This window comes from Glycine soja, chromosome 2 (assembly GCF_004193775.1).
Source record: "Glycine soja cultivar W05 chromosome 2, ASM419377v2, whole genome shotgun sequence".
In the NCBI taxonomy this organism is placed as follows: domain Eukaryota; kingdom Viridiplantae; phylum Streptophyta; class Magnoliopsida; order Fabales; family Fabaceae; genus Glycine; species Glycine soja.
The window spans coordinates 30704174-30716991 of record NC_041003.1 but is presented as its reverse complement, the minus strand read 5'-3'; the positions used below and the strand labels follow the sequence as shown (position 1 = coordinate 30716991).

At 38.5% G+C, this 12818-nt stretch overlaps 1 protein-coding gene across 1 annotated transcript; it reads right to left on the bottom strand.

The window, feature by feature from the left end:
- Nucleotides 1-586: 586 nt before the first annotated feature.
- LOC114374931 (glutathione gamma-glutamylcysteinyltransferase 3-like) lies at nt 587-10487 on the bottom strand. Its single transcript, XM_028332658.1, has 6 exons — nt 10441-10487; nt 2220-2276; nt 1610-1835; nt 970-1491; nt 776-881; nt 587-693 (listed from the first exon to the last, which is right to left on the bottom strand). The coding sequence occupies exons 1-6, from the start codon at nt 10485-10487 to the stop codon at nt 587-589; spliced, it is 1065 nt and encodes a 354-aa protein (XP_028188459.1).
- Nucleotides 10488-12818: the final 2331 nt, after the last annotated feature.

Below are 12818 nucleotides of genomic sequence, written 5' to 3'. Positions count from 1 at the left end.
CACACACACACACACGCACACACACGCACACACACACACACACACACACACACACACACACACACACACACACACACACACACACACACACACACACAGAAACACACACACAGTCAGAGACACACCCACACACACATAAACACAGACACAACACACACGCACACACACAGAGAAACACACACACGGACAGAGACACACACACACACACACATGCACACACACACACACACACACACATACACACACACACACACACACACACACACACTAGCAATTATGTTGCTAGTCCTACTTCTGTTGATCCCACAGCAAATTCAAATTCCAACTCTAGTTCTCCTATCAATGCTGATTCTAGTCCTACTATTGAGCCTGCAGCTCCTATCTTTGAAGCTGGATGTACTTCTGTGCAAGCGAATTCTCCTCAGTCATTAGATTAGTCTCCTTCTGAAATTTTTCCTCAGTTAATTGTCATCGTATGCACATCAGATTAAAGTGTGGAATCCATTTACCTATGCTTAATCCAACTCTGTTACTTGCTCAATGTACAATGATGCCTTCTTAAATGGTTTTATGCTACATGAGGTTTCTAGCAGCGAGGAATAACCAAAGATGCTGCAGCAACGACTTCATCGAAGTCCTTATATTCTTCTTCACAGAGGCATCCAAATTGGCTTTCATAAGACAAACAGTTGGCTGCTTCCAATTATGAATTTGGACATTATCATTTGATACCACTTCAATTGCAGGCACAAGTAAATTATGATATTTTTCTAACAGTAGTCACATGGGGACTTTCCTTTGTTGAAAACAGCCATTGGTTTCTTGTGAACCAGATGGTCCACAGAAATTGACAGATACGAGCCACTTGAATTTGTAAACACCTGTCAAACTAGACCGAAATGTCCATATCTTTCAGAGTTTAGATTAAAGGAAAAAACTAGATAACAAATTCTAAAAAATGGACATTACCTCTTCCTGAAGTAGGGGAGGGAGATCTTCTGTTGCTAGAAGGCTCAAAGCTTCCACACACAACTTTTCTTCTTTAATGCCAGACCACGTATGCAAGGGCAAGGCCAATAAAAGCACCGTTAAGACATCTGCAGTAGACGGGTGCATGCCAATGCAGTGACCTTCATTAGAAAGACACAACCTACTTGGTTCCCTTTGACACAAAGGGACCAACACATCAACTCCTTGTTCACTACCACCACCAGTTGTAACAGTTCCTGAAACTAATGTTACTGGATTTTCACTATCAGCATTCAGATGTTTTACATCTATTTGACTACAGCATTTTCCACCTAACAAACCTAGCCTACCACAAACAGTCAAAAGATTTGCTGCTTGGCAACAAACACTGGCAGCAAGTGCTGGTAACATATCTTTGTCACCAAGGTTTGCCAAAGTATTACAACATGAACTTTTAGAATCCAACCACCTTGTCACGTGTTTGAAGAGTCCAGTTGTTTGAATCTGTTCCAGTATGTGAGCCTGAAATTTCAAAGCTCTTAAACGTTATGATTAATCATTTATTGGATTTTCTTCAATGAGATGAAGTCCCTAATTTTGCAAATAACACACATCAAAAGAAAAAATGTAGTGTAAAAACCTTGATAACTAGCCTTCCTTTCTCCTCCTCACTCAATGTGAGATTCCCATCTTCTTGTCTGCGAACTTCAACAATCCATGTTATTAACCCTCTCAATTCACTGGGAGGAGATTTAAAAGCAAGAGAGAGTACTTCCTGAATGTCTTTTAGATCCTCTGACTTTAGAAGTTGAGGGACATCTTCGGTTAGAAATTTGGCAACACTGCTCCAACCTTCATGTCTACAACTTTGCAGATAGTCTTTAGGTATTTAATGTGATCTACAAGGAGAAATTATTTGCAGAGCATAAAAAAAATCTAAATATAGTGTTTTTGTTAATGTAGTAGAATAATGCACATGTTCAGCCATTATAGTCCTACAAGGGAAAAAGGATAGAATATTAGGCAGGATCCAGACCTTCCAATGACAAACCATATTTTTAACATGATCTTTGTTTGGCCAAGACTTGTTATTGTTCAATATAATTTCAGGAGAAGAAACTATCTTCTAGCTGGCCATACCATCATAATTTACAGCGAGTCAGATTACTTTTCCCTCTATTTAAAATTCACGATTTTCGAAATTTTATGTATGTTCTCCAATAGTTCAAGAAAGAATTAACCAGTAGCACAATACCACATTATAAAGTATAGATGGTGCTCTGTTAAGCCTCAAAATAATTATGTACCTGAAATACAAATTTCCAAATATAAATGGAGGGCAAAAAGACTAGTTGTACAGGATTAACAAACAAAAAGAGTTCATGAAATCATATCCTTTAATCATAGCAAATAGAAAGATATTTTTTTGGAAGGCCAAATAGAAAGATTTTAATGACACTAATACATTCAAATAGTACAATTTTTGAATTACACTAGCAGATAACTACTAATCAGATAAATGTGGACATAATATATAGAGAAACACAAGTTTAGTTTAGTTCATACCATCAGATTATCATTATGCCTATGATATGAGGTAAAGATATTTGTGACTTCCACCCTTTTCCCTCAAAAGTTCTACAACATGATTAAAATGAAACTTATAACCCTAAAAAATCCAAAAAAAAGGACTCAGAAGATATACATCTATTAGTTGCCAAGAGAGTTTGTTGAGACCACCTTCTCACTACCAGTGGGAAGGATTTCTCTTTTACTACCCACACTAGAATCCCATACTTCTAATGTAGGACTAGTGTCATACCCTGTTGGATCCTAACATTGGATCTTGGCTAGCATGTTGCTTTTGCTTGTATTATTATAACTTTATAACGATATTTACATCTTGGTTAGCATCTTGCTTTTGCTTGTATTTTTATGACTAGTCTCACAGCTGTTGATGTCGATATTTGTATGTTGTTGTACGTCGTCAATGTAATTTGCTATATAAACAATTGTTGTTCATGCTGAGTGAACCTTAGATTCCCGTTTGAGACTGCATGCAATGATTCTTGCGAACAGTTTGCATTAGTCACTGTATTTAGTCTTGAATTGTCCGTTTGGACAGTTTGGGGAGACTGGTATTTTTATGTTAGATTCATTCGTTAAGGTTATTATTATTTTGATTAATTTGATCAAATTTCAGTACAATGCATTTCACGTTGTTCTCTGAGTGCATACTTGATTATCGGGAAATTAATTTCACCGATGTGATGTCGTGTACTTGGAGACCAATGCGAAATGCTGCCGAAATTTAGTCAAAATTTTCAAAATAATGCTAACCCTGACGTTTGAAGCTAACATAAAAGACAGTTTTCCTAAATGGGATAGGGCCACACCTATAAATAAAAAGTGAGATTTTCATGCATGGAATTGCTTAGATGGATCGAAGTTGGATGAATTAAAGTCGCATGAGCCCAGAATATGAGGATGGCGTCGAGCAGTTCTTGCAATTTGCTTCAGAAAGAGGTCGACCGAATGAAGAAGGAAAATATTATTGTCCTTGTATCAACTGTTTGAATGGAAGACGACAACTATTGGACGACATACGGGACTATCTATTGTGTGATGGGATTAAGAAGAATTACACGACGTGGATATGGCATGGTGAAGTGACAAACATGCAGAGTGGGTCCCAATCTGAATCGTTTGATGTAGAAATGGGAGATCGCTTGGAGGACATGATTCATGACCTTGGACAAGAGTCTTTCCAGCAAGCACACGTCCCTGTGTATGAAGGATTGCAGAGTGATTCAAAGAAGCCTTTGTATACGGGCTGCAAGAATTCCTTAACCCTGTTATCTACGGTGTTAAGTCTGGTTAATGTGAAGGCCAAGTATGGGTCGAGTGACAAAAGTTTCACCTCATTGCTTGAGGTAGTGCACAATCTGCTTCCAGAGGACAACACGTTGCCTAAAAGTTACTATAAGGCGAAAAAGATATTGTGTCCGATGGGTATGGAGTATCAGAAGATTCATGCTTGCCCCAATGATTGCATACTATATAGACATGAATTCCAAGAAATGTCGAAATGCCCTATCTGTGGGACTTCACGGTACAAAGTGAAGGATGAAGAGGAAAGCAGTTCTGATGAAAACTCCAATAAGGGCTCCCTAGTGAAGGTTTTGTGGTATCTTCCAATCATTCAAAGGTTTAAGCATCTTTTTTCTAATGAGGATGACGCAGAAGACCTTACATGGCATGCGAATGGAAGGATTTCTGATGGAATGGTCCATCATCCGGATGATTGCTCGTAGTGGAAGAAGATTGATGGTTTGTATCCGGATTTCGGGAAAGAGCCAAGAAATCTTAGACTTGGACTAACCAGTGATGGAATGAATCCATATGGCACCTTAAGCACTCAACACAGTTCATGGCCAGTTGTGCTAGTAATTTACAATTTGCCTCCTTGGTTGTGCATAAAGCGAAAATACATGATGTTGTCTATGATGATATCGGGCCCAAGACAGCCAGTAAATGACATTGATGTTTATCTAAGTCCGTTGGTTGAAGATCTGAGAAATTTGTGGGACGAGGGGGTTGTAGTGTTTGATGTGTTTTGCAAGGAGACGTTCGAAATGCGTGCAATGCTTTTTTGTACCATTAATGACTTTCCAACACATGGGAATCTCAGCGATTACAATGTTAAGGGTCATCATGCATGCCCCATCTGTGAAGAAAACACAAGCTACATACAACTAAAACATGGGAGAAAAACAGTCTACAGTAGGCATCACTGTTTTCTAACACCCAATCATCCTTATAGACAACTAAAAAAAGCTTTTAATGGAAGTCAAGAGCATGATATTGCGCCGATACCATTGACTGGTGAGCAGGTATATCAGCGAGTTCAACACCTGAATACTGTATTTGGAAAGACCTAAAAGAAGGATAAAATTAAGAGTTGCATATGGAAGAAGAGGTCCATTTTCTTTGATCTTCCGTACTGGTCTAATCTTGACGTTAGACATTGTATTGATGTTATGCATGTGGAGAAAAATGTTTGTGACAGTGTGATTGGGATGCTCCTTAACATTCAAGGAAAGACGAAGGATGACTTGAATACCCGTCAAGATCTAGCTGATATGGGCATACGATCACAGTTGCATCCAAGGTCTGAAAGGAAGAATATTTACTTGCCCCCAGCCTGCCATACTTTGTCCAAAAAGGAGAAGATAAGTTTTTGTCAGTGTCTTCGTCGGGTGAAGGTTCCATAAGGATAATCTTCAAATATTAAGAGCCTTGTGCAATTGAAGGAGCTTAAGCTTGTAGGGTTAAAGTCTCACGATTGTCATGTGCTCATGCAACAATTTTTAGCTGTGGCTATACGAGACATCTTGCCAAAAAAAGTCAGGTTAGCCATAACTCGCCTGTGCTTTTTCTTCCATGCTATATGTAGCAAAGTCATTGATCCTGTCAAGTTTGATGAGCTGCAAAATGAGGCCATAATTATACTGTGCCAGTTGGAGATGTATTTTCCCCCTGCTTTCTTTGACATCATGATTCACTTGATTGTGCATCTGGTCAGAGAAATCAAATGTTGTGGTCTTGTTTATCTACGGTGGATGTACCCAATTGAGCGATACATGAAGATCTTAAAAGGGTATACAAAGAATCTATATCGTCCAGAAGCATCTATTGTTGAGAGGTACATTGCAGAAGAAGCCATTTTATTTTGTTCAGAATACATAGAGAAGGCTAAACCTGTTGGCCTTCCTGAGTCTCGGCATGATGACAGAGTGGGTGGTAAGGGTTCAAGAGGACTGCATGTGATCACTCCAAGTGTAGAAGATTTGTTACAAGCTCACTTGTATGTCTTGAACAACAGTAATGAAGTTTTGCCATACATACTTAAGCATGAAGCTTTAGTCAAATAGAATAATCCAAAAATGTCAAAGAATTGGGTGTTGAAAAAGCATAACAAGACTTTCTGTGATTGGTTTAAAGATACAATCTTTGCAGATGAGAATGCTTCAGAAACATTAAGAAAGCTAGCAGATGGGCCTAAAAGAAATGTTATAACTTGGCAAGGATATGACATAAACAAGTATTCATTTTACACAAAAGCACAAGATGACAAAAGTACAATGCAGAACAGCGGGGTCACCCTAAGGGCTGAATCTCAACACTTCGTAAGTGTGAATGACGCCAATCCCTGTGTAGCTTCCATCCCTTACTTTGGTTCATTGATGAAATTTGGGAGCTTAACTATGTGAAATTTACTGTATGTATTTTCAAATGTAATTGGGTTGACAACAACACCGGCGTGCGCACCGATGATATAGGATTTATGTTGGTAGACCTAAAGAAACTTGGTTACCACAATGACCCTTTCATCATGGCAGAACAAGCTAGACAAGTATTTTACGTGCAAGACCCTTGTGATGAAAGATGGTGCGTGGTTCTCCAGGGCAAAAAAATTGGTGTCAATGTAGAAGATGATGATTCATACATGGACACCTATGTTAGTCCTTTGACCGCACAAATCACTCCTAACGTTGTCGGAGAAGAAGAAGCTGGCGACGTTCATGCTAATCGTAATGATCATGATGAAGGAGAATTGATTAACATTGTCTAATGTAATTTTCTATTTATATATTTGATTTTGCTACATTCATTTACATAAGTCATACAATTGTTTTTTGTAATGTTTACTAAATTGAGTGTACTCAAACCAATCATATATGATTGGTTATTGTATGATTGGTTTACTAATTGCATTAATGAAAACATGCATATATTTGATGAAACTTTTGAAAATGGAACTTATGCCATTTCATCTTTTTGTATTTAGTGGATCTCATCAATTGTTTTCTGGAGAGAGAGAGAGCTCACAAAAGCAAGTAAGTGACAACTACACTTTTTTCTGATTGTTTAAAATTATATCTTAACCTGTTGCAAAATTTATTTATAACTTTGTCTTGTTATTTATGGATGGTTTACTCAAGAGGGAGTGAAATCAAGCATAATTCATTAGTCTTATAATAAAATATGAAAAATTTAGTCATATATGTATCTTGCAAGTTTCCCAATTTGCCTTTAATCTATATTCTAATGGGCTGGGATAATCAAAGTATTGAGTGTATTTAACATGCATTGGATTTGGTGTCTGGTAGATGTAGGAAATGATGTTTATAATACCCCTCATGCCCTGAGTAAAAAACTTGAGGCATCAGTTTTTTTGTTCTAGATGGCATCCTTAGGACTTCATATAACTTATGTTTGTCGCCAGTTTCATCATCCACCATCCTTACCTTCTCTGGCTTCTCACGTTTATTGTTGTTAAACCCACATTTATGCTCTCCTCCCTTCATGTCTTGTTTTATCACAACTTTAGCCGAATCTCCTATCTTCTCTTGGCAAAAAAGAAACACTCCTCGCATTTGTTCCTTTGCCACAACAATGCTCTTCTCTTTTATGGTCATCAAGAATCATGCAGTCGCCGGCATCAGCATTATTATTTTTCTCACTCATCTTGACCACAGTTGAATCTCCTGTCTTATTCTCAAATGACACACTTTGATGGCCTCTATCTCTTTTCTTCATATGTTCTAGTGCTTCAGCTTCAGAATGCATAGAGCAATCTAAACTTTCCCAGTGATCACCAAAGGCTTCTGCATCAGCATTGACACTCTCCACCATCTTTGCTTTATGTTTCTGTGCTGCATTCCCTGCTCCCTCCTTATAAATCTCAGATTTATTAGAGGTTGCACTAGAATAATCAGCACCAATCCGTGGCTCTTCCTCCTTTACCAGCTCAATATCTTGATCACTGGGAAAGTTTAGATTGCTCTATGCATTCTGGAGCTGAAGCACTAGAACATATGAAGAAAAGATATAGAGGCCATCAAAGTGTGTCATTGGAGAATAAGACAGGAGATTCAAGTGTGGTCAAGATGAGTGAGAAAAATAATAATGTTGATGCTGGCGACTGCATGATTCTTGATGAGCATGAAGGAGAAGAGCATTGTTGTGGCAAAGGAACAAATGCGAGGAGTGTTTCTTTTTTGCCAAGAAGCCAAGAGAAGATAGGAGATTCGGCTAAAGTTGTGATAAAACAAGACATGAAGGGAGGAGAGCATAAATGTGGGTTTAACAACAATAAACGTGAGAAGCCAGAGAAGGTAAGGGTGGTGGATGATGAAACTGGCGACAAACATGAGCTGTATGAAGTCCTAAGGATGCCATCTAGATGTGTATTTTTCAAGATATAGTATTTATATTCCGTCACGCATCCATTGACTGCTGATTACATCTAATATACTTTTTTTTAACATATATTGCCAAATCAAATCATCATTCAATGTTTGCTGCACAACACGTCAGTAAAATTTGCTATGTACAAAATGACACCAACCCCAATCAACCCCTCCCCTGGTAACCCCCAATTTCATTCTTTCATCATTCAAGGTCTTCATTTCATTCCTTCCTTGAGAGTTTGAAGTACTGTTCTCAATGATTTCTCTACAATTCCAAAAATCTAAGATGATGCATTTCATTCTCAATGCGGTCTCGCTCACTCCTCAGGTGTTGAAGTTCCTGCACAAATGTTTTCTGCATATTTAACTTATTTTATTTATGTGTAGTTGCAGGAATTCTTTTATGCCTTGTGATTAGTTCCAGAGTTTGTATTATTAGTGTTTACCTTTCGGAAAAGGCAGGTGTGTAGGGGTTTATTTTTGGGCTGCTGCTGATGTAATTAAAGAAGGTCTATGCTGTCAAACTAATGTTAAATACAAGGTATACATCTGTTGTACAACATAGTTTGTATGCAAAATGACTTGTGAATGGGGATCAAATAAAACACCACCCATATGCTAGTCCTTAAATCCAAAAAATCATATCCCAAAACACCCCAACGGATTTGTGCACATGAGTAAAAAATTCCTGCTTTATACTCCTCTCTTATAGAGGAGCCATTGCCAAGTAATTATTTTAGTATGTGTTTGGATTCACGGTAACAAAATTAATTTCTCAACGAAATTAATTTTACATAATTGATAACTACAGAATTCATTTTGATAAAAGTATAGTAATTATTTCTACTTGCTTCAACTGTATCATAATTTTTATGCAGCATAATTGATTTTCTCTTAATGTTAAAAATAATTTAAACATATAAAATTTGATTAAAATTAAGGTTGACTCCCTTCCCCATAATCTACCTTGATTGTAGAGGCTCTCTTTAAGTGTTATCATGCCTATGAAGCTCACATCTTCCTGCTTTGACTCCTCCTACTTAGTTTTGGCTTCTAATAATAAAATCAATTATATATATAAAAAATTCTAATTGATCTCATGTGTCATTGATTATGGAATGACTGCTTGGACAGTCGATGAATATGAGCAATTTTAAATTCTAATATCACTGAATATGCTTTCTTTTGTAACAAAGGAAATTGTTCAAATAAAAATAGTGTCTTATCACTCTTGTAGTTATGTTCTTTGCGATTGCTATGTGGCACTTGATTTGCATGGTATCCATGTTAAATTTTCTGTATAAAGCATGAAAACTAACACATCCATAGATATTAATTTAATGGTTATTATATCGAGTTTGAGACTACAAAATAGCATAATTACTGAAGTTTTCGTCTTTGATTTCTCTTGTGTTCTCATCTTTTAATGTGATTGCTAATGTTAAAACTGAAATTGTTTTCATGCATACAACTTATCATTTTTCATTAACTTTCCAGAACTAACGGTCATACTTAATTGCTTATTAATTTCAACTTTCTTAGATGTGAGATTGTGCGCATCTGGTGATGTTTACATTAAGATTTTTTTTAATTAATACTAACTATAATTCATTATGTCATTATCATTTTGGAGTAGTTCTAGAAAGAAAGGCAAAAAAAACTAGCAAACAATGATTGATCCCACTTTGACATCCTTTAAATCCCATGGAAATCTAGCTTTGAGTGCACACTATGTAGTCTTCACCTCTCTACGATTATTGTTATTTGTGCTACACAGTAATTTTCTTTCATGTCTTGAAACAAATTTAAAGCACAAGTATCACAAGACATCATCAACCTCAATTTATCAGACTTTTGATTTATCAGACTTTTTCACTACTATTACATCTTATCCTGTTTTGAATCACAATTAAAAAGCACAAGTAAATCACTTATGACTTATCCTCTTTTGATTAATCCTTTTTTGAAAGCACACACACACACACACACACACACACACACACACACACAGAGAAAGAGACACACACATACAGAGACACACACACACACATACACACACACACTTACAATAATAAAGCATGACCACCCCCGAACCCCACTATTCCAAATTACTTACATAAAGAACTCTTGATGTTGATATTTGTCTATAATCGAAATTTAGATTTTGTATGTTGTTGTATGTTATTGTATAAAGGATCATGGCTTCTCCACCTACCTCCCTTCCTCCTTCTCTTCCTCCTCCTCTTGCTCCTTCTGACACATCGGCTTCGCCGTCTGCCGTGAAGCGAACACGAAAAGCCTCACGTCTACGATCGTTGTCTACTAGACCACCTGGTGCTAAGAGACCAGTGGTCCATGTTGATCCTGCTATTGGCAAGGCCGACGGTCCCCATAGGAAGAAATTAACAACATATTTGGGGATTGTGGCGCGTGATAAGGTGGACGTCACCTATGAGAACTAGAAGGAGGTCCCTACTGCTCAGAAGGACCTGATTTGGGAGGACATTCAAGTATTTTTCTTTTCTTATTTGATTTTGTTTAATTAATAGCCAAAAAATACATTATTGTAGCAAATAAACCTTATTTGATGTTGTCAAGCGAAATTTGAAATCCCAGAGGCTTCTGACAGTAGGACGAAAATGAAGTTACTTTAGACCGTGGGCGAGAGATGGAGGCAGTTTAAATCAGACCTCTCGAGGAAATGGGCCCTTGCAGCCGATCAAGACGGTGTGGAGGACATTGTCTGTGAGAAATACGACATCAGCAAGGAAAAATGGGCCTAGTTTTGCCAGACTTGCATAGACCCTTCTTGGGAGGTATGTTCCTTGCCATTTAAGTTGTTTTTCAAAAAACATTAACTTGTTATACTTCATTCTAGAAATTTGAAAGATTATTGTTTTATTTTTGCAGGATGTACGCTAAAAGGCATAGGCCATCCAGAAGCAGAACACTGCCCCCCACGTTTTGTCTCGTGGGGGTTATGACTATTTGGAGTAGAAGCTCCTGGTTGAGAAGATGAAGAAGAAGCTGGAGGAAGTTGCACAGTCAGGAAGCGTTGATCGCGCCATCGACCCTCCATCACCGGTCAGGCGCCATGTGAAGTGGAAGATGGCCCGCACGAAGAAAACAAGGGAGATGACGACTGAGGCTGCAAAGGAAATCGTTGCGAAGATCGTAAGTCATTTTCAACTAACCATTAGAATTATATTTCAATATTTTGTGAATGCCATGCACAACTGTGTGTTTTCTGTGCAGGATTCCTTTGAGGAGCAGGCGACACAGGGATCCTTCGTCCCCCATGGACGTTAGGATGTTCTCACCGCTGCTATTGGACGTCCAGAGCACCCTGGACGTGTGCGTGCTGCTGGAGCCGGTGTCACCATCAAGTAATACTTTGGATCGGCTCCACGGATGTCCCGCAACTCTTCCTCCTTGCCTCCCGAAGAATTGCAGCAGCTGACCCAGCAAATCAGGGACTAGCTAGAGGAGTCCATCACAGAAAAAGTGACGCAACATCTCATGGCATCCTTCAGCTAGATGCAGTCCCAAATACAATCTCAGGGACTTGCACTGCCTCCCGAGCCTCTGGTTGGTCCCTCTGGTCCTCGAGTAAGCACAAAGGGGCATTGTGTTGATCCCCTAGGAAACGATCCTGAGACGGGTGACTCAGATAGGTGCGGCTTGTACATCGAAGCAGATCCTGCCCGCCTGGTTGCCCTGGGGAGAGTTTATAAGGGATCCACTGTTGTTCATAACACTCATTTGTTGCCTAACCAAGTAAAGGTGGGTGTGGAGGAGGTTACAGATGCAGATGCTCCAGTTCCTGTACCCACTGATGAGGTTTCCTTAGTGGGGCAGACACTTCACACCTTCCATGCTTGGCCGACACATCTGGTCAAGTCTTTATCATAGCAGGTACTTTACTCTTACTATGTGTTTCTTCTTTTTAAATTAATTCATTCAGCGTGCCTCAAATTAGGCCATTTAACTTTGTTTCATGACCAGGTAGCTGTGTCTCCGGCAAAACCACCTCCAAAGCCAAATTCGGAGGTCGATGATCCACTTTATCTGATGACATTGACCATCCCAAAGCTTTTCTTGAGGCCTTATCAGGTTACATGGGATGCCATCGTGTTCGGGGTCTTTAATGCACATTTCCCACTCTATATAAAGCACGAAGACCTCTCCGAAATTGCACATGGTGGTCAATGTCTCAGCATATCAGTGTTACAATTGTTGATTCTGTAAGTCATTTTATATTACTTTTAATTACCTAAGTTATTGCTTTCAATTCATAAATATTTAACTTTGACTTAACATAAACAGACATCTCAGTAAAACAAGTATGCGAGCGGGGAATTCTGATATCTATGGATTCCTCGAGCCATAGTCCATTCAGAGGTTTGGGCAATCGCAGTTTGAGTCTGAAAGTTACATAAAGACTTGGATGCAGAGTTCAAAATGCGATGTCTATCTTGGAGCCTACCTAAATGGGTAAGTCACACAAAATAACTGAATTTAATTAATGTTTACTAATATACTAACCCATATTCGTCTCCACTGCAGCGGACACTGGCATATAGTGGTCATCCT